At 36.3% G+C, this 22,985-nt stretch overlaps 1 protein-coding gene across 4 annotated transcripts in view; it reads left to right on the forward strand.

Annotated features, from left to right (window-relative positions):
* The window catches only part of ZNF385D (zinc finger protein 385D), a 416,419-nt gene that overhangs the window by 319,257 nt on the left and 74,177 nt on the right, over positions 1-22,985 (forward strand). For all 4 annotated transcript variants that reach the window (XM_057424835.1, XM_057424836.1, XM_057424839.1 and 1 more), the window contains one exon: positions 6,615-6,725. In XM_057424835.1, coding sequence (XP_057280818.1) covers positions 6,615-6,725 — 111 coding nt within the window. The remainder of the gene's footprint in view (positions 1-6,614; positions 6,726-22,985) is intronic.

Raw genomic sequence — 22,985 nt, forward strand, 5'->3', positions numbered from 1 at the left:
TCACATCAGAAAGGTGACAACTGCTAAAATTAAATAGCTCCGTAAGTAAAAAATATATAGATAAAGAAACAGATAAATGAAAAGATATATCCTTACAGTCTTATAATATTTCAGCGAGAGATAAAAAGTATACTTTGGGAATACATTCTGAAGTACTATTCAAATTACATAAACCACTTACATTGTTTGGGGAGTGACTGCTGTTTTCTTTTTTATCGATACCACTTTTTTAAGAAAAAGTAATTATTCTGTAAATATTGCACATTATTTTGTAGTTGTTTCAGGTATATTTTATATATTATTTTATATTTAACTCCATTGAGTAATAGTTCTGATTTATGTACACGAAAAGCATAAGGCTAGTTCTACCCTATTTCACTGATAAGAACAGAAATGGTAGACACTAACAAAAGAATGTAATGCTGAGTTCAATTCACTGCATAATTATTCACCATAATTACTAGGGCAATACTGAATAAATTAGCTATAAAAGGATAAACCATGCATGGTAGCACATCTAGAACATGTATTTTAACTGTTTGACATCATATTGTTCTACTTGTACATGAAACCAAAATATTGTTGAACATTTGTGCTTGTGTGTGTTTAATTATGCTTACTAAGCTCTTCCCATCATTCCTTTTGAATTGTGTTCTTTGGTTATTTCGTAAGATTCTAATTCACAGATTAATGTGATGTTGGAGAAAAAAACCTTGACTGCCAGCCCTAACAATGGGACATATTTCTTATGGAAATACAGAATGTCAAATATACTTAGGATCAAATCACTGAGCTGTTGTTGAACTGTTCTGTTTCTGACCAGAATATTAAGAATGTGTCAGTTAGATTGGCAATTTTAAGTCTGATATTTCTTGAAAGCATCACATCTACTTTGTGTGATGCTGAGATTTTATTTTATTTTTAACATGCACAGTTAATAAATACTTTCAGGAGGTTTGAGATGGACGTGCACACACAGAAATGAACTGCAGTATGTGACACACAGTAATTTCAATACTTCCTGGAAATTATAGACCTGTTGCATGTGCTTTGTCCAGCTTGAATTTGCAGTTGCAACGGATGTCAAGTATCTCCTGGAGAAGAAGGAGCTACCACTTAGGTGAACAGTGCCCATAATATGGGCACTCTATACGGGCAACATAAGGTTGACTGTCTAGCAGTTCTCAAAAATACCAGTTTCTGCATAAGTAATAATATAACAATGGACTATAATAAATACAATATTGCTGCATCTGTACAGTTTGCCAGCATGATTGCAGGCGAAGTGATTGTGAATTATTGATGCTACTGAGATCAGAGAAGACCTGCTCAGTTTTCAAGTGGAAATAGTCAATTTATACCTGAGAATATTTCTGGTTCAGAAAGTCTCCCACCTATAAATGACAGTTGTTTTACATGATTGAGGAGCTTTCCTATAGCTTTAGTAACTGCCTTTCTGTGTTTCTAATAGTATGTCACAATTATAATGCAATAGGCAGTTTTTATGTTTGAACTGTTTGGCATTAAGACTGCATCTACCATGCATTTTTTAAAAAGGATTAAATTCACCAGTAAGTGTAAACTGATGCAGCATTTTATTCTTTTTTACTTGGTAAAGTCACTGTGTATGTGTTAGGCACAGGATTTACGCTGTTTCCAATGCTCTTAATTAGTTTCACTGTTTGTTGGAACATAAGAGGATGGTTGAAAGGAGCCCACACCGAGTTATCTTTAGTTCTTATCAATTTTGTAAGTAAGATATTCATGTAAGTCTCAACTCATATGTGAGAATACGTATGCCTTGACTGCAAGTAAAATAATACTAGTGTACTTGTTTGACTTAATTTTTGTACTTACAGTTAAGTATGTTTGTAGAAATGCAGACTCTACAGTAAGAAACCATACTCAGAATATCATTCCTTTAATGTTATTTTCATTGTAACATTGCATTGTGTTAATATCTGGATTTTAAGAAGTCCTGGGAGGTGTTGCTAGGTTTGTCACTAAATTCACTTACCTATTCAAGTAATGGACATCAGTGTTTTGGTAGGTAATTTTTTTTTGTAAATTGCCACTAAAATGGTCTACAGCAATTTTTTCCTGAGAGCTTTAGTGCCATGACATGTTTTTCTGCTTACTTAGCATAGGAGCATAGTGATTTGAGTCAATCTTTTGTAGCTAATTTATTTGTCTTTGAGGTAAAAATACTTTCTTACTCGTTTTTTTTAGGCCTATCATATGTTCTGAACAGGCTCTAGGCATGCATATTATCTTCATCATTTGACTTAGGTGCTTTTATTTATACGTTAGTGCTATTCCATTAGTTTACTGCCAAATTCAAGCATTTGAAATGCACATGCTTGTCATGCCCCTTCGTTTTAATATACAATTAAAAAATGCCCCAAAAAACAAGCTTCCTTTGGTTTATATCCTTTAGTGATTTGAGCTTTCATGGATCAAACTTGTAATCTCTCCTTTGCTATCGGTTTGTTCTTGTTTTTAACTCAGGCATACTATTATGCCTCTGGGATAAGAGGTCACATAAAAAGGACTAATAAAAATTATATATATTTAACACTTTTTGAAATTCAGGAAGAGCTATGTGTTCAGTTTCAACATAAAAAAGCTCTTTAAAAAAAAAAAACAAAAACACACACAAAAAAAAACACACCAAAAAAAACCCTAAAAGAACACTTTATTCTGTAGAAATTATGTAAAATTCACATTTCCCAAGGATCAGATTCCTCTGTAGGTAAAATTTGCCAGTTTGAGTTCTGCCTTCTGCAGAAATTTAATAGAATTTAATGAGGAGACTTGACTACAGAAGGCCTTCAAGGACAGCAGCTACGGTGATTCTGGAAAAGTTGCCAAGGCAGGTAGGATAACATGGGCTCTCCTGTGTAATTTTCTAGGTGATTTTGTGGTAGTTGTTTCATCCAGAAAAGATCATGCAATAGCCACTCTTTTTACCTGCAGCCCACAAAATAAAGAGCTCTTTCATGCAGTATGGTAAGCACCAGAACAAAGACGACTTATGATCATTGGTCTGCCAAGGCTGAATCTGAAACAAGCAAGTGAAACCAATTGAGAGTGATAAGGTCAAAGCTGAAGTGGAGTGATGGGCCAATTTCTGCCATGCCTGTTTTAAGTCTGCATTTTACTGAAGTGTGGTGAGCCCCTGAAGATCTTGAGAAGGGAATACAGTGCTTGATCAAAGAAAGTGAATAATGTTGCCACAAATTTCAGCTTGAATAATTAAAGCATAGACAATAGTATTGTAGTTCATTTTATGTACTGAAAGGAAAAATTAACTGAATGAAATATGAAACCTTTAGTATTTGTCTTCATTGCCCAAACTGACAGTTACCTTGTGGGTTGAAGTGAATTTTAAGCCATTTGCTGTCCTTTGACCACAAGGAAATGTGTGGCACAGCCTGTGTTAAATAGTAAGACATACCTAGTCCTGAACAGTAGAAAAGCAAAAGATCATGAGCAACTCAAACACTGGGAAGCTCACCCTCTTTTTGTTATAACTTACAGTGCAGACACATTGGCGATGGGAAGGGATGTTTTGCATACCTTGATCTTCACAGCTTTGACAGCTGAATAGTAATCTTTCATGTGAATTGCAAACCGCTCTGTCCTTCACTGTAAATGGGAGTAAATTAAATCAGTTGCATCTAAGTAATAAAATAAAACTCCAGTGATTGTAATATAGCACTAGTAATGAGTAAAAAGCAGATTTTATCAAAGTTTATCATGATAACTTATTTCGAAAGCAAATACCACTTACATAAGTTGAAATACAATTTATGTGTATAATTACTAACATTCAGTGAGCCTAGAAGTGCTTGGAGATTCTGTTAAGTATCTCACCACTTGCTGATTATCTCAGCTATGTGATATTATTTCCCTCTTTATACTTCCCTGCAATCCTTGCTCTCTATTTTCTGGCAATCAGCTGCCTCTCTTTGTTCCTCTGACTCTCAGCAGGGCTCCTCTCTGTCATCCAGTATCTGTGAGATCTCAGTGCTTATCACGCTGCACCTAGCTACCCTGTTACCTCTCTCAAATTTCCTGCACAAAACTTCTGGAGGCTTATCTGGTGCTTTTGGATGTTTATTTGAAATTTATGGATTGTTGGGGTTTCCCAAATGAAATTTCCAGGAACAAATAATAATGCCAAATACCACTCCAGCATACTTCCCTAACTTCATTAGAATTGGGGGCTGTTTGAAGTTTTAATTCTCCTTTGCAGTATCAAAGACCCAACTGGCAGAGAAGAGATTCTTACTTTGAAGCAGCTTTTCTTAATCAAATTGGAAGCTATCCAGAACACTTCTTCATTTAGAGCTGCAAACACAATTCATCCAGTTCACAATAAGGCCATGTAGCTATATATCTAGAAGTCTGCATCTTTAGAAAGAGAAAGGGAAGTGTGCAGATGGGTTTCTGTATCAGCAGATAAAAGAGAAAATCTGTGGAGTAATTAGGAAAGAAACTCCACATTTTTCAATGAGATAAAAATGAAATTTTATACAGAATAGACCGATTGTTCTACAAATTCATGATTTTTCTCAATTCTGAAAATATTACTTGTCTCTTTTTAAATATGTGAGCATCATCCCCCAGAAATTCAACTTCATTGGAAGCTAGAATTCCTACTCTGAAAGGTGGGTCAATCCCACTCAAAAAACTAATTGTTCCATTTTATGAACTATGGTAGCAATTTTCATATGACCCTCAGAGAGCTTCTTTGTTGGCTTTCTTGACTTGTGGCACTTGTGAGATAATGTGAAAAAGCTGAACATGTTAATAGTGAGGCTGAACAAATACTGTCTCACAACAGTGGTTAATGTGAAGGAAAACACACCAATCAGAGAATGCACAGTTTCTTGTTACAATATGCTGACTTATTCCTATATCCAAGCTTAAGGTCTCCCTGAGTATTTTAGACGTGCAGTGGCAAAAGGAACAGTGCCTAAAGTAGGCTAAATTTCTTGAAACTTCAGCAGTGAAATAACATCAGTTAAGACCAGGGTATGCATTAATGTTGAAAATTGTAGAATACCCATCTATTGGTTCTGCTGGCATAAGAAGTCCCCTCTTGAGTAGCAGAACAGTTGAAAAAATAAGACCTGTTAATATCTATTTACTTTCTTATGCAATGGAGTTCTTTCTGGCCTATGGCATTATTGGACTGTCAGCTTTTTCAAGATCATGTTACTGAGTGAAGTGCGTGCCCTGGTACATGGTTTGATCACTGCAGAAAGTCACTACAACAGCTTGTTGTAGTGTTTCAAAGCTTGATATACGTAATTGTTGTTTTGGGGTTATGTTACAGTGGCGTCCCTAGTTTCCAGGTGGGAGTGGTGTTTTGTGAAATGTATGAGGTATTTTACTTTCATATCAAATTGAAGAGGATGTACAAACCAAGCATTTCTTCCAAACCTTTCTCTAAAGATCTGCCATTTTCCTTATTTTCCTTGTTCCAATTTCCTGGGGTTTTTTGTTTTGTTTTGTTTTTTTACCAATATGAATTTCTTTTCAACAGGAATTAGTTTAATGACCTATTTCATATCTGACACTGAACAGCTGTCAGGTGATGAAATTTTCTGCAGTGATCTGTTCTGGATTCACTGCAATAGAGACCGTGACTGTCTACCATTACCAGTTTCCATGAATATTTGATTACTCTAAGGAAAAGCTCTGATTCTTTATTTATCAAATAACCCTTTGCTAACAGACTAGGAAAAAGTGAATCATGGGGACATGAGCATAGAAAAAAATATTTTTTTCTTAAGAAACTTACAAATTAATAGATTTAAAAAATAGCTATAAAATGCTTCTTTTGAAGAAGAAATATAAGCAATTTTGACCAATGAATTTGGGGAACTTGAATTCAATGCTCAATGTAAAAAAAAATCTCTTGACTAGCTTTTTTGAAATTCTCTGCCACAATGGTACATTTCTTTTATGGGATCCTCACTTGCAGACACTGCCAGATCAGCATTCTGGTAGAGGTTGATTCAGAATTCATCCTCAAAGTTGAGTCTATTCAAAATAGTTTCTTCTAGATGGCTATGAAAATAGTCTTCGGAGGATTTGTATATTTCATAGGTTGTGTAGAAGTTGGTTTATGGAAAAGATTAATTTATTGGTTCCTAGGATTATTTTTATTTTCATAATACTGAGCTATTGTATTGTTCCATAATTATTTGTATATAATACTCCCTCACATTTGCGTTGATCCTTTTTTTAAATTTATTTTAAATATTATTGTTTCATTTAGTTAGCTTTTCTATGATATAAAAAAAAAAAAAACAAGAAATTGGTGTTTTGGTAGGTAAACTTGCTAAACATTTACCCCTTTTACCTTTCTTCATTAAGTGGAAATTGGTACATGCAGAGTTGGACTAAGATACGTATTTCAAGATAGCTAATGACACTTTTCTTTGTTCTTTTTTGTATTACTTCTTTGTAAAACTGCAGGAAGAAGAAATACTCATTTTCAAAGTATGACATAATGCAGAATCTGTTTTGAGTCTATAGATAACATAGCATACAGTGGAACAGCAAAAGCTTTCATTTTTCTCTTTCTTCTCTCTTTACAGATGGACCCAATTCAAAAAGCTGTAATAAATCATACGTTCGGGGTTCCTCTTCCTCATCGAAGAAAGCAAATCATATCATGCAACATTTGCCAGCTGAGATTTAATTCTGATGTAAGTTGATCATTTTGTATCAGATTAGAAATGTGTACTTATCTTCTAGGATGTGCCATAATTTGCATAAATTGAAACTAAATGAAACGTTGTGATTTCAGTTTGTGGCTCAGCAGATGAAAAGGCTGTAGGATGCTTCAAATAAACACAATTATTTGCTAATGTTTATACACCCGGCCAGATTTTCCCTGCGGATATATCCCTGCAAACTCATCAACTTCCGTTGTGCTGCACAGAGTCTAAATAGGAAAATGGACTGATCCGTTGCTGCTAATAAGGCTGAAATATTTGCTGGGTCCTAGTTCTTCTAGTCCTAGTCCTGGTTACGTTTGCCTCCCTTTTCAGCCTGCATATGTTAGAAATTATTCAGATATACATAAGAGTCCTTGTGAATCTACCTTCCTTCTTCTACTGTTATAGCAATATCTATATTTAAAATATATTTATTTGTATATATTTATTATATTTATATATTTAATATAATTATATATTTATAGAACAGATATAGCAATATCTGTTTAGCCAGAATTGAATTTTAATGTTCCTGTCCTGCCAGTAAAAGCTATCAAAAACCCAAGCTACTCCTCTAGCAGTGAAACAGAGCGAGCTGAACTGGAGATGGTCTGTAATACACAGAGGAAATCCATCCCTTATAATTACCCAAGGAAGCTGTGCTGTTGTGCTCCTTGTAAAGAAATACTTGTTCTGTCACAGAAGGGCCTCTTAGAAATAACTCCTTTATTTCCTTCTTCAGTATCACTATGAGTACAGACAAAACCTGACATAGTACAACATATATTCTTCTGCTACTCTAGTCTCTCCAGGAAGTTTCTTGACATAAACATTGCTGGTGAAAATTTATCTCCCCTTACCAAATGTCTTTCATTTACTACCTGTTTAACTGATACAGATAAGGTCGTTACTTCTGACAGAATAAAAATGTTTGAATTTAGAGTGATGTCTAACCCAGAAACATCCATAAGGTTATTTCCTTCATATGAAGAAGTGAAATAATTCTTGTGTGCTGCTTCTTCTCTGTAGGCCTATGGACAGATTATATCTATTTTTAGTTTATTAATTACTTATTAATACCATGACTTGTCAAAAACTTAAATTGAACATTGAAGCCTTCTTTTAAAGATTACTACCAGGGTATGAAAATAATGCAGTTCTCTTCATTCCCTAAGCTTTTTATTCCTTAGAAGTAATTTTAACAAGATACCAGTCACAATTTCCAGACCAGTCAGTATCAGGTGCTTATTTTCACTGATGACTCTAAGTTTTCTAGTTCGTGGATTGAATGGACGCCAAGGAACGGTAATGCATTCTCTGGAGCTGCTGTCCCCCTCACAAATAAAAACAGAAGAGTCAAATTAGGCTCTTCCATTTGGAAACCAAGTACTGGAATTAGAACTGTGAATACTGACCCATTCATGTGGAGGGAGCGTTAGAGGCTTTTGGGCCACAGTGGATCTCACTGACTGAGCAGCCCAGCTCATCATTTACAGTTCTCAGCTTTGTCTTAGGAAAAAGCATGCCACACAGAATCATACATAGTTTGTAGCTTGCAAGGGGCATCAAACACTTCAATGTTACATACCAAAGTGAAACATCCTTTCAAAGAGGGTATAGCATTTGTTAGTCTGCAGAAAGACCCAGACAAAAACGAGGATGAACATGGCATTAAAATTAGTCATTAGCAGATACACAACTCGGATTGATACACAGAGTGGAAATTTTTTGAGCTGACAGGAGATAGGCATTTTCTAGAATAAAGTGTTTGAAATAATTCTACACAAAAGCAAATATCACATCAGTGGATCCTGATACTTCTTACTCAGAGATTTGGTATACTCCCATACTGATCTTTTTCTGCTGCTCTTAGAGAAAATTCCAAAGAAGAGAGGGCGAAGAAGCAGTGGCCTTTTTCAGAGTCTTCTATGGTGTCAAAAAATTTTAGAGGAGATCTATTAATTTAGTCTCTTCACACCAAACTCTTGGATGAAAAGCTGTTAAGCAGATATTTAGTTGTCCCTTCATACCTTCAAGTGATAAAGGTTTGAACTTCAATTTGCCAGTACTATTTGGTGGAAAGTTGTTTTAACGCTCCTGTCTCTCAAACTGGATCAATATGGTTAACTTTATGGAATTGGGAGACCTTCTTGCTGAGAATATTTCTGTTTCCACTTTTAATATTCATCTAATTTTCAAAGCAATCCCAGTGATGCTGATTGATAGAGAGATTGTGATCCAAAAGCTGCCCACTGATGAACCTGGGATGATTGCTCTCCCCCTTTTCCCTACCCCACAGAGGAGATTTGTGGATATCTTTATGATGGTCTCTTCTCCTTCCAGTGCATATAGTTATTGCTGCTGTAAATCACAAAGTGCTCTGCTGAGGCTTTTCAAGAAATTATAAGTACTCAGAGTTCCACTGCAGTTTAGAAATGCTTTTCTGCAGTGTGAGGGGAATAAGAAGCGTTCCTCCTTTGCTTGAGTAATTCTGAATGTCCACCAGTTTTTAAAGTAAAAATGTGATAAACTGAAGATTTGATGTTGAGACTTAAAGATTGCTTTGAAGAAAAAGAGCTACTAGCTATCATTTTTTGATTACTATATGAACAAGCACACACATTGTAATTTTTTTCTCTTATTATTATGAAGTTTAAATTTACTGAATCTTCCTACCTTTCACTTTCATCATATTTTGTTTAACATGATTTAAAACCATAACGACAATAAACAGATTTTCTGTTTAGAAACCCAGGGCTTTGTGGCTGTTCTACCAATATGTCTTTATTTTTAGATGCTGGAGATAGGATTTATCCAAGAGTAATGAATAGAAATTCCATTTACCTACTGCATGACAGTATTATGAAAATGTTTACAATGAAACTATTCTGTGAGATTTTTCATTTTTGCAAAGAATACAGAATTTTCTCCCATTTGATACAGATTTTTTTCAGGACAGAAGAGTTTTTTTCTGGTGGCATGGTATCTAACGTTTCAAAGAAAAATGAGAAAATGCAATGCATAGTCTAAAATCGTTTAGCTTCTTTCTAAAGGAGTTATCTATAAATCTTCATGACAGCTGTGTGTTCAGTATTTCTTTTTAAAATAAATCTTCTCATACAAGGGAAGGGAGGAATAAGCAAGTAACCAAAGCCTCTCCATGCTGAGAAAAAACATTAGAACAGCAGAAGTAGCTTCTGTGGAGTCCATTTCAAGCAGTAATTTATTTTTTTATTTTTTTTTTTTTCATTGAAAGAGATCTATTTGTAACATTCACATTCTGCGTTCACTACAGGGCAAAGCATTTAGGTATGTGCCTAGCTGCGAGTGTGCGTGTTGCCACTTAGACTTTGGCAGCTGCTGATAGCTATTGCACCAGTTCAGAAGAACTGTTAGATTTATGCTTTGTAGCAAACATTAAACATCTGCTAAAAGCACCCTGTAAAATGAAGTCCAGCTGACTCCTCATGTGGACAGCAGGACACCTCATGTGCCTACAGGTATCAGTAAGAGTAAATTATATGCTGTAATGGGCAATCAGTAAAACAAACAAACCAACCCCAAACAATAAACCAAAACAACCCCAAGGCTTGGAAACAATTTTTAATCGTTTTTTATGACCTGTCTAGACTATTTGATCTTCCTTTGCTCTCATTTCTAATTTCATTATTTGATAAGGGTAGTGACAATCTCTGTTAACAGGGTCATTCTTGCAAAGGCATTCTCTCTCTTCCCTTTTGTGTAATGCAGATGGCTGACTGATAATCCAGCTTGCCTTTAGAGAAAGTTTGAGCAGGATTTTTATGTACTCACGGGATTTGAATTCCATTATGATACACTGTAAACTATTTCTAGGTATATTAGCCAGAAATTGTTGTTTCATTTAAATAGCACCACTAGTAATATTCTCATGAGCTGAATGCTGATTGTGGAGTCCTTATTTGTTGTTTTTTCACCTTGTTTTTCACCATCTCTATAAAGCCAAGAGTACTGCTGAATCGATACATAGTTCAAGTGTGCGAAGTTGGAAGGATTCATAAAGTGCTATTCCAGTAAAAGAATTATTTTTTTGGAGGTTAAGGATGCAATATAGACCCAAAGTGTTTTACTATGGTTCTAAGTTTCATGCAGAAAGAAGCAGGACCAGAGGACTTATGTCCTATTTAGGTTATGCTTGGTATCTAGAACAAATGTTTTCAGCATCAATTTGTAAGCACCTAGGGGATAATACGGTGCCAAGAAACAAGCAACATGAATTTGTCAGGAACAAATCGTGTCAACCCAATCTAATTTTCTCCTTTGACAGAGTAATTGGTCTAATGGATAAAAGGGAGTATGTGATATATTTTGGCTTTAATAAGGTCTGATACAGTCCTGTGTGACAGTCAAGTAAGTAGGGAATATGGGCCAGCTGAAATTATTAAAAGTTGGTTGCACAACAAATTGAAAAACTGTACTGAGAGTAGTTGCTGATGGTTTCCTGTCAAAACAAAAGATCACTACAAGTCAGGATCTGCAGGTGTCTGTTCTGTACTTGCTGCCACTCAAAATTTTCATTAGCAATGCACCTGACAGACTAGAAAGTACATACACCAGGTCTGCGGATGACACGTATATGGAGGGTGCCAGCACTTGCTGGAAGGTGTCAAGTTCAGGATTGCAGTCCAAAATTATCTTCACCAGTTGGAGAAAAGAGTCTGGAATCCCGACAGTTACAGTAAATAAAAGCATTAATGATTGTGCTTAGACTGGAAAAATTAAATAGTACAAGTAATAAAATGAGAAATATCTGCCTTAAGGGCCAAAAAGGAATTACAGTGAATCACAATCAAAGTATACATTAACAATTGCTAATAGGGAAAGAAAATAAAAACAAAACCACCCACATAATCCTATGATTTTTTAATTTTTTTTTTCCCAATGAGTGTTGCCTTTATCGATAGACAGGTAAGTATTCCACAGTATTTGAAATGGGCAATGCCTCAGGTGAAGAATTATTTACAGCAGTGGTCATCACACTTTAACAAAAGCATTGTTAGCTGCACAATTTAGAAGACATCCAACAGTAGGACTGGGGAAAGTAGAAATTACTGGGTAGATGTACAGTGGAAAAGACAAGGGAAATATAGTAGGTTTTTCAGTATATGAAGGGGGTTAATAAGAGAACAGTGATGATTAGATCTTTGTGTTCCTTGGTTTTGATAGAATAAATCTGATCAATTCTTCAGATTAATTTGATTAAAGATTTTTTTTTTTTTTTTAATATTTGGTGAAACAATTCTAGCTGTAACGGTAGCGAAGTGTTGGAAGGAAACACGTAAAGGACATTTGCCAGAGAGGGTCTTAAATTTCTGAGGATGGACAGGAAACACAGAGCACAGGCCCTGAGCTGGGAGAGATTACATGACTTCCTGCTCGACTAATTTACAAACCTGGTAATCCTCTGATTTGAAAAAGATTTCATTTCTTATTCATGCCAAGTGATGGTCACACCTGGGCTGTGGCCTCTGTTTGCAGAGAGAACTTTCAAAAGTTGGTCCAAGAGAGGCTGATACAGCTGACTGCTTGAAGTTGTTTACTATTTCACCATTCTGATTTCAAATCTGTTATTTTTCAACTTTCAGAGATATGTTTAAATGGTGTTTGAAGTCATGTGTGTTATTTGCCTCACTCGCTGTTTTTGTGTGTGGCACATGTTCTTATTCATTGCATGTTTTATTGTGTATCCAATTATGGGTTAGATTTAGATTTCCAATTAACCTTTAGATTTAGAACCCTGCTTTGGTATGAACTCAACAATTTCTGCTTGAACTGTAATTCTCAGCTTTCTTAATCAAATTCACTTATTGCAGGTATTGCCATCAAGCACATTTATCTATTATCTTTAGGCAATTTTACTTCTGGTGTTTCCGAACCAATGCCTCTGTGTTCTGTGAAGTTATCAGCCTGATTCTTTAAGGAGATTCTCTTGTGCAAACATTTACAGAAGCTCAGCATCCCCTTAAATTCAGTCTTATTCTATGAGGGTATGGTATTAATTGCCATATTTGTACTTCACCAAGCATAAAACTTTGTGCAGGATTAACTTATATATATATATGAAAAATAATACTTATTTCTATATAGATATGGAAAATTATTTTCATATATATGATTTATATAGTTATATATTTCCATTTCATATATATACACACACACGTGTGCGCACTACTTCTGTATAATAATGCACCATCTTTCCTGTACTATTGAGTTCAGTGTAAGGAGAAAAAAATTTTGATTTCAGTTGCACATGCCATTCATGTGAGATAAGAATGTCAGTTCGGATGGAAATTCACTCATAGGTCTACACTTTTCCAAAGATATTGGCTTATAGTATTCACTGGAAAAAATACCAAGTAATCACAGAAAGTGATTAGTCAAGAGCTTTCCATGAGATATGTGACATTTGCCTCAAAACATTATGAAAACCCTAAAGAATTACTAACAAAACAATTCAAAATACGTGATTTTTTTTTTTTAATTTTTTTTTTCTTTTGCATTCCAAAAGTCTAAACAAACAGCACACAATATTTTGCATTTACATTGAATACATGAGAAATTTGAAAACAGCCTAGGGTTTTTTTTCCCCAGTTGAGTATTCAGTGGAGTGTTATTATAGGTTTAGCCTGAACATTTTAGAAGCATTACTTGCTATTTCCTAGACCACAGTTTTAAATGCTACAGTATGAATCAAAGCCAGGTCCTGTGCAGCTTTGATCTTGCCCATGCTAGAGAATTAAAACTTGGTTGTGAGTAACCTTTTTTCATGTAGGAAATAAGTAACTTAATTTACAAATTACAAATTCAAGAATACTTTGTTGAACATGGACACAAATTTTCATATAACCTGTAGTTTCTTAAAGCTTTTATTAAGCATTTATAAGCTTAATATATAATATTAAAAAGCTTAATATATAATATTAAGCATTTATAAAATGCTTAATAAAAAGTATAAATAATTTCCTTTATTGTATAAAGTATTTTGTCCATAATTTTCATTTTCTATGCAGTACTTTTATGCACTGATACTACCTAGAAGCAGAAATTATTCATATCTGACACAGCACCCTGTTTAGCTTCAGAGTACTTTTGGGGGTGTTGAAACAAGTCCCCTGATTGATAGCCTAAGTATTTGAATATTTCCTTGCCTCTTAAGCTTTGCCTACAAACTGTTTTGGGTGATCCTCAGTAACTGCTCTAAGTGGTCTCTCAGTGGTCCACAAACTTTGGAGCTCTCTACGCAAACTCTTCATTAATCCTTGTACCTATCTCCTCTCTTGTAGTACAAGTAATTAGTGCAAGTAATCTATTCTGTCTTGAAAACCTGCACTGTTGCAGAACCTGGCCCAGCCCAAAGGCTGTATCAGGCTCACAGAGGCAGTCACTGAGGATAAAAAGGCAGTAGGAAAAGACAGTTTTAAGGTTTTTGAACTTTAAGAAAGCATGCTGTTAACGTCAGTGGATTACTCAGTCTGTTACTGATGGGGAGCGATGGAGTGCCTCAGTGTCTTCTATATTCATGCTGCAAGACTTTCTTCAAAAAATTAATTCTTCATTCACATTCAGCAGTGGTATTTGGAAAAAGAGTTTCTAAATCAGGCATTGGAACAGTCTTCCCAGGGAAGTGGTGGAGTCACCATCCCTGGAGGTATTTAAAAGGCATGTATATGTGGCACTGGGGGACATGGATCAGTAGTGGACTTGGCAGTGCTAGGTCAGTGGTTGGACTCAATGTTGTTAAAGGTCTTTTCCAACCCAAATGATTCTATTCTGTAAATTGAGGAGAAGACAGTAGCTTTCAGCTACCTGGTCCCTGCACAAGCAGAGGTTATAGAGAAATGTTCAATATCTGTGTCAACTGAACATCAGAATCAGATAGGCACATAATCGTACAGAGACTGACATTCAGCTGATCAGCAGCTGTTGCTGTATTAGGACTTAAAGATTTTGTAAACTAGATTTTTTTATTCACCTTTGTCAAGTCTTATTTCCTACCTCTGCTCATCCTACCAGGTTATTTCATTTTCAAAGCTTTCACTTTTTTTTTTTTTTTGATAAAACAAGTCAATTGTGCAGAAGGTTTTGATGTCTCTTGAAAATTGTTTGCTAGAAATGATCTGTGAATAAATAGGCAATGACTGTCTCTGATAGTCTTGTTTATAATTTGCAGAAGATTAGTGACCAGTATTCTGACTGTGGAATACGAAGACAAATTGGTCTAAAAGGTTTCTGCTTTTGGCACTGAAGTGAATGATTGCAGCATTTGCCCTTCCGTAGCCAACTTTTAACTTCTGCTTGAGCACAGATGATCTCAGAACTGCAAAGAGCAGAAGAGGGAAAGGCAGAGGTGAGAGCAGTTAATCAGAGCAAAAGTCGGAAATAAAAGCAACTTCCCTTCTGTGTTTGAACACATCCATGCTTGTTGCTATTAGAAATTTTCCTTCTCTCAGAAATTATTACATTAGAATATAAGAACGTACCAGAAAACATTTTACTGCCGAGGGGGAAACAAACGTAAATGATCTGATAGGCCCTAGATTTTCCAAAATCTGCTGTCAGTGTCATGAGAGTGCTTAATGTGGATTAGCTGTCACTTACCAGGATGACTTGCAGGCAGATTACAAATACATTTCCAGTGGTTTTAATGAATTGAATCTTGTAGATACAATAGCATCAGAAAGATTTCATGCCTGGAGGAGGGTGGAGAATTAAATTCAAATGCCAGAGTTGGACAGGTAGTGGTTAATTTCTTTGGTAGTGGAATTTCTTTGAAGTGTTTGGCTGGATTTATGAGAATTAAGACAATGCTTAGTTGTTTGAACTGTACATTGAAAAATGCCATTTTACACCCAAGGTAATTGGTATTGGCAGGGAAAAACATGGACAATAGAAGTATTGACAGTATAAAAGGGGATAAAAGTGTCTCTTCCAATTCACTCTTGTTCCATTCATGGAAAACACTGCCCATTTCAACTGCAAGGGGAGAAACCTCTGCTTTATCATTTCTTGCCACATAGTTCTTTGTATTTGAGGCAGTTTTTCCTGTCAGCTTCATCAGTCAACATGGGAATTAAATCAGTCCACTCTAATAAACAGTTCAAATTTATTAACAACTGTGATGAGGATTCTACAGAAACCACTTTCCATAAGTGAATCATCACACAGAAGGAAAGATAAATTGGATCTTTGCTACGCAGTCTTCATCTAGCTTTGTTTGATCTGTTGTATCATAGAATCATAGAATAGTTAGGGTTAGAAAGGACCTTAAGATCATCTCCTTCCAAGCCCCCTGACATGGGCAGGGATAACTCACACTAAACCATGTCACCCAAGGCTCTGTCCAACCCAGCCTTGAACACTGCCAGGGATGGAGCATTCACAGCTTCCCTGGGAAACCCATTCCAGTGCCTCACCACCCTCACAGTAAAGTATTTCTTCCTTATATCCAACCTAAACTTCCACTGTTTCAGTTTTAACCCATCACCCCTTGTCCTGTCACTGCAGTCCCTAATGAAAAATCCATCCTCAGCATCCCTATAGCCCCCCTTCAGATACTGGAAGGCTGCTATGAGGTCTCCATGCAGCCTTCTCTTCTCCAGGCTGAACAGCCCCAACTTTCTCAGCCTGTCTTCATACGGGAGGTGCTCCAATCCCCTGGTCATCCTGGTGGCCCTCCTCTGGACTTGTTCCAACAGTTCCATGTCCTTTTTATGCTGAGGACACCAGAACTGCACACAATACTCCAGGTGAGGTCTCACAAGAGCAGAGTAGAGGTGCAGGATCACCTCCTTTGACCTGCTGGTCACGCTCCTTTTGATGCAGCCCAGGATACGGTTGGCTTTCTGTTCTGCGAGCGCACACTGAAGCCGGCCCGTGTTCATTTTCTCATCAACCAACACCCCCCAAGTCCTTCTCCACCGGACTGCTCTGAATCTCTTCTCTGCCCAACCTGTAGCTGTGCCTGGGATTGCTCCGACCCAGGTGTAGGACCTTGCACTTGGCATGGTTAAACCTCATGAGGTTGGCATCAGCCCACCTCACAAGCGTGTCAAGGTCCCTCTGGATGGCATTCCTTCCCTCCAGCGTATCAACCAAACCACACAGCTTGGTGTCATCAGCAAACTCGCTGAGGGCACACTCAATCCCACCGTCCATGTCAGCGACAAAGATGTTGAACAAGACCGGTCCCAACACCGATCCCTGAGGGACACCACTCGTTACTGGTCTCCAGCCGCACATTGAGCCATTGATCACAACTCTTTGTGTGCGGCCGTCCAGCCACTTCTTTATCCACCGAGTGGTCCATCCATCAAATTGATGTCTCTCCAATTTAGAGACAAGGATGTCGTGTGGGACAGCGTCGAATGCTTTGCACAAGTCCAGGTAGATGACATCAACTGCCCTACCCCTGTCCATCAGTTCTGTAGCCTCATCATAGAAGGCCACCAAATTGGTCAGGCAGGATTTCCCCTTAGTGAAGCCATGCTGGCTGTCCCCAAGCACCTTGTTGTTTTTCATGTGCCTTAGCATGCCTTCCAGGAGAATCTGCTCCAAGATTTTGCCAGGCACAGAGGTGAGACTGACTGGTCTGTAATTCCCCGGGTCATCCATTTTCCCCTTCTTGAAAATGGGGGTTATATTTCCCTTTTTCCAGTCATCAGGAACTTCACCTGACTGCCATGATTTCTCAAATATGATGGCCAGCAGCTTCGCAACTTCATTCACCAGCTCCTTCAGGACCCGCGGATGGATTTCATCAGGTCCCATGGACTTGTGCACATTCAGATTTTTAAGATGGTCTCAAACCAGATCCTCTCCTACAGTGGGCCCAGGCTTCATTCTCACAGTCCCTGCGCCTGCCTTCCAAGACTTGGGTGGTGTGGTCAGAGCAGTGAAGACCGAGGCAAAGAAGTCATTCAGAACCTCAGCCTTCTCCATATCCAGGGTAGCCTATTCTTCCTTATAGATTTATTTTTTAAAATAATTTATACAGCAGAGAATCTGAAATTCTGGATTATTAATGATAGGTGCAGGTAATAGATTTAACTATAAAAATGGCAATATATTGTCTAGTTTCAGTCACCAGCCAGCGACTCCTGGCTCACTTTCTTAGGCACTGATAAAGAAGAACTGGCAGAATAGGAACAGGCAGGGCTATATGACAGTCTGGTCTGCAGAAAGAGCACATCGTGAAGAAAATGTGCAGTTTTATGTGATGTAGAAAGATCTCCATCAAAATGAGTTAGATTATGTAAATTGTAAAATGTAATCTAAAATGTAAATGGAGTTCATTTTAAAAAAAATAATCCTAATTTCTTCTGAAGTGCATTGAATGTAAAGTTGTTCTTTTTCTTGGCTTTAGTTGGTTATAGTGTATTCCAACAGCCATAAAACCTTTTCAAATTATTTTACACTATTCTGGACAGTTTGGGGTTTTTTTTTCCCACTTTATGGTACAGTAAAATTGCACTCCCTTGGATACCTGTGGTACATTCTCTTTTTTGTGCTGTATTTGTGCAGCCACCTCTTGTAACAAACATAATATTCCTTTTGAAAGAATTAATATTAAACATAACTGCCCCTGATGTAAACAAATTCCACTTCAGAACTTCCAGTCCTAATTTTTTCAGCTCCTTCCTTCTTTTATCACTCTTCTCATGTCTTTTACATTTCCTGGATATAATGCTATTCTGTGTACGTAACTCACATCAGAGCTAACAGCTGGGAGTCTGATCCTCTGAAGGAGTGAAAGTGCAACCCAACCTCTGCTTTTCAAATCTTTATATTGGAATTAAAAAGTACATATTCGAACTATACCTTTGAGGGTGTATTGACCCTGCTCGTGCTTTTTTTTTTTTTGCTTTTTTTTTTTTTTTTTTTTTTTTTTTTAATCTCAATTGAAAATGAAGTCTTTAAAGGTTTAAAATGGCCAAAGGGGACTGACTTCTACTCAGGAAAGAATCCAGTATGGTACTTACACCTAATTCCCGCATGGCCTTTAAAAACCTTGATTAGGAATTCAAAGCATATTCAGACTGAGGCAGTGCTCTACTGGTAGACCATGCAGGTTCTTTCATACACACATAGTGTTTGATGCGTTGATCTCAAACTGTGATTTTAAAAATACAAGGGTTTATTATGTTTGGGGTTAATATAGGTCTCATTGTGTCGTGGTGGAATAACTATAGATACAGGTGCACAGTATATCTACTGAATTCATTTATGTTAGCTCTTTTTGGAAGGGCATAAATGTTTCATTTTATTCATTAGAACAGAGGTTTTAGAAGGTAGTTTCTGAACAGGTTTTATCCTTTCCCAGCATAGACTATTTTCTCTACATCAGTGGACTTGTCATGATAATCAACTTTTTTGTCCCAACCATCAATCACTCCTGATTACAGCTGGGTAGAAGTTGTCTTCTGTTGATCAGCCCATCAGTGCACATAATCTTACACCTGGAGACAAGTGAAAATCACCCCTCAATGGGAGAATCAGTTGCCTTCAAGCTTTTTGTCTGAAGTATTTTAATTTACATTTAGTCTTGTGGCAATTGTCTCTGCTTGCTTTGATTTTATTATTTCTTTGACAAAAATAATAAGTTCAGTTGTTCTGTCCCTACATGATTAGAAGAAGAATGGTTTTCTATTTCAAATAACATCTTCTGTTGTGATTTTTTTCACTTCATTTTACAAATATTTCAATAATTACTTCTATCTAAATAAAAATTAAATGGTTATTTGGTACTTCACTAGCAGAAATTTAGCATATGCTAGCCTAGAATTTTTGCAAAATCTATTTTGCTGGCTTTTAATCAGATACTTGGCTAGGGTAATATTTATCTTTAGTATTCAATTTATATGAAATGGTTGTGTAGCAAAATTCACAGCAATGAAATCATTAAAAATCAAAGGTATCTTTCCTTTCTTTACAGGAAATACGGTGTATAATTTGATCATAACTAAATAGCACACTTCTGAAAATGAGTGTGTTCTGTGCATTTAAAGCCAAGCATCCTTTGTTCCTTGTAATAAAGGCGTTTTTCAGTTATCACAAGGATGATGAAATTTCAGCTTGAGTATACCCTTTATATTTTCCTAATATCTTAAACATGACTTTTAATTAGCTATCTGAGTAACCAAATGTATTTTAATTGTACTGTTCTTTTTCCTACCACAGTCACTTGTCTTTTAGGCATCTTTTTAAATTATCATTGTCACAAGTTTATACTTTCACAGTATCAAAAAATCACAACATACAAGACGACTGTAAACCTTCAAGGTCTACAGGATGAAATGTAAATGAAGAAGAAAGTAGAATGTGAGAGTATGGGGTAATAAATTTTGATTAGCAATCATGTTTTTATGTAAAAGGTTTAATTAGCAGCAGCTCCTTTTCCTATTCCTGCTGGCCATTTTCAGGACAGTGATATATTGCTTTTTTGCAGTGAGCCATGCCTCCAAATAAAAAGTGTTATGTTTTCATTAGATGCAGACACTTGAACATTATTATCACTCACTTCAGTCTACATAGCAATACAAAACATGTCCAAATGTCATAATTTAATAGGCCAATGATATATACAGTAATTTTAAAACTATGGGATATTTGCTCAGATGCTTTGTTTTGTTTCATTTTAAATTGATGATAAAGGCACCAATTTGCAAATCAAATAATCACTCAAACAGCCTCACTCTTTATGTTCTACCTACTTGAATACCTTGTTTGCCAAATACAGGATTTCATCACTTGTTTAGAAGTGTTAACCTGTTTATGGTTTAGCAGTTAAGTGTTAATTTCCAAAGTGTTAACCTGTTTATGGTTTAGCAATTAATGTGAGTATATTGCATAGGGTTTTTTTACAGGGTACATCGATCTGCATTTTATTCCCGGACTCTTGCCATTTATTTTAATGACATAACAGAAAATTTTCCTTTGTTAGTGAAGAACCATCAAATATCTCTGTTCAGTAATACTATACTAGTCAAATAGCCTACCATAAGATACCTGTTGTTGCTTGTCAGTTTATTTTCTAACATGATTTTCATACCAGAATCTTAGGTAGTGATAAATGATTACAGTCAAATCAATTTATAACTTTTAAACACTTTCTGAGAAGCAGCAGTGAGTAACAGCATCAGAAGGTGCCATGAAACATGGAGTATGTGGAAATAACACCTTGGACACTGAACAGATGAAGGTTTTTACTGCATTTAACTGTATTTTATTCTGTATAATTCCTAGTGGCAAAGGATTTTTGTTTCTAAAATTAGTTTACATGCTTGTGTCTCATTAGTGATTGAAAAGGCTGTAAGATTAAAACTTCCTTCAGAGATATAAGAGTTGTATTAGTGCTCCCCACTCAGTCATTTCTTTCTTGTAAGGCTGATCGCATTTGCCCAAAGGATTAAGTAGTTAAGGCACATTTCAACTCAGGGCCCAAGTTCTCTGATCCTTCCAAGAAGAATCTAATATTTTATTTTGCATTGTCTGCACTAACAGAAGGAATTGAAGAGGAATTTGTGTTGAGTGGAAAATGTGCACTTCACAGTTGACAGAAGTTTGTTACAACATTGTCAAGGCTAACAAGATGAGAAAGATGATTTCTTGGACTCACATCATGAGAGAAGACAAATACAGAGTTTTCATTGGTGTTTGTGACCATGTTTGCTCTTTAGAGGTCGAAAACAGGTATAATTTCTGATGGTGGGAAGCTGAATTTTGTATGAATTTCACAGGTGCTGCACAGCCTTTGAAATGCCAGCACTGGCAGCCTAATGATCAAAAGCAAAATCCTTTGTTGAAAAGGATCTTGCCTAAGCTATAGAGCCAAGTTGTGAATTTGTTTTTAATCTTTCCAGATCCTGTAGAAAGTGAGTGAAATTAATCGAGATCAATTTAATCTTTTAAGAAAATTAACACTAACAAAAAATAAGCCTTTGCTCTGATGACTCTTACTAACTGATTTTTTGTATTATTTAACCATTTTGAGGATTAATTCAGTTGTAGTTGTGATCTCTGTTGTAGATATTAGTCCATGCTACTTCAAGTCAGAACCAACAGCAAGGTCCAAAGAGAAAATAAGCTCAGCATTTCTGTCATGTGTCTTGCTGAGTGTCTATTGATACAGATAAACAACTATTAATCACAAAATACACAGAAAATCTTTTCTCAGGAAGCATGTTATCGGTATGGTCTCAATTATTCTGCAATAATGATCTTAAAAATAGTAGAGATACTATTTAATGGGTAATTTACTTAGAACCTGGGGAATATTATGGCTCATTTATACAAGGAGCCTACAGCTAAATGTCTGTGAAGTATACAGTGCTTACAGTGTAAGATGAGATCTTTTATCTAGATAGCTTATTTTCTAATAAATCAGAAATGAAACAAGAATATAAGGTAGGGAGAGCAGCAGGGGATCAGTGAATGAATTAATGGAAGAATACTTTCTGAAACCCATATTTACTCTTTCTTGAAAGAGGGAGGGTTTGACAACCAGTAGGCATATGCTTCAACTTACTAGATAACATGTTAGAACATTTGAAGTCAACCCCGTAAAAAATGTCTGAGGGTAAATAAGAGTAAGTGTATTTTCTGAGTTTGTAATTTATGGAATAAATGGTTGGAGTAGGTGTGTTTTTCTAAGGCATGCAAGAGGGAGAAGGAGCTATGTAAGAGAAGAGACAAATAAGCAATACTGAATAACAGGTGTGATGATGCAGAGTAGGAGATCAATATGTGGAAAGAAAGGAGTCTCTGAGTCTGTCATAGTTCATAATTAAATTTGGGTTATCATGACAGAAAAGAGATGAATTGAGAAATGGAAGATTTCAGGTGGCAGAGTAAACAGTGGAAAAAAATTAGAGCCATCGAGGAGCTATTAATGCTGAATGATCATAAAGATAGTCTTTGAAAGCAAAGAAGTCATCCCAAAGAGAATGTGTCTAAGTACAGAGAGTAAAAAGTCTTGAAGACAGAATCATGGAATACATTTGGCTTGTGCAAGTCTTGTTTTACAACTGGGAGGAGTTTTGTCATCCAGACATTTGCCAGCTGAGGTTATTTAGGATTCAGATCTTCTCTATAGTCAGCCTTAATAATTTTTTATTATCCCCCCCCCCCCCCCCCCCCCCCCCCCCCCCCCCCCCCCCTTACCTACATAAAAGTTAAGGTATCTGAAGTCTATTGATTAGGGCTTTTATGGTA

Source organism: Pezoporus wallicus, unplaced genomic scaffold (genome assembly GCF_028554395.1).
Source record: "Pezoporus wallicus isolate ANWC-B61680 ecotype Strahan unplaced genomic scaffold, APGP_CSIRO_Pwel_v1 contig_3181, whole genome shotgun sequence".
NCBI classification, from domain to species: Eukaryota; Metazoa; Chordata; class Aves; order Psittaciformes; family Psittacidae; genus Pezoporus; species Pezoporus wallicus.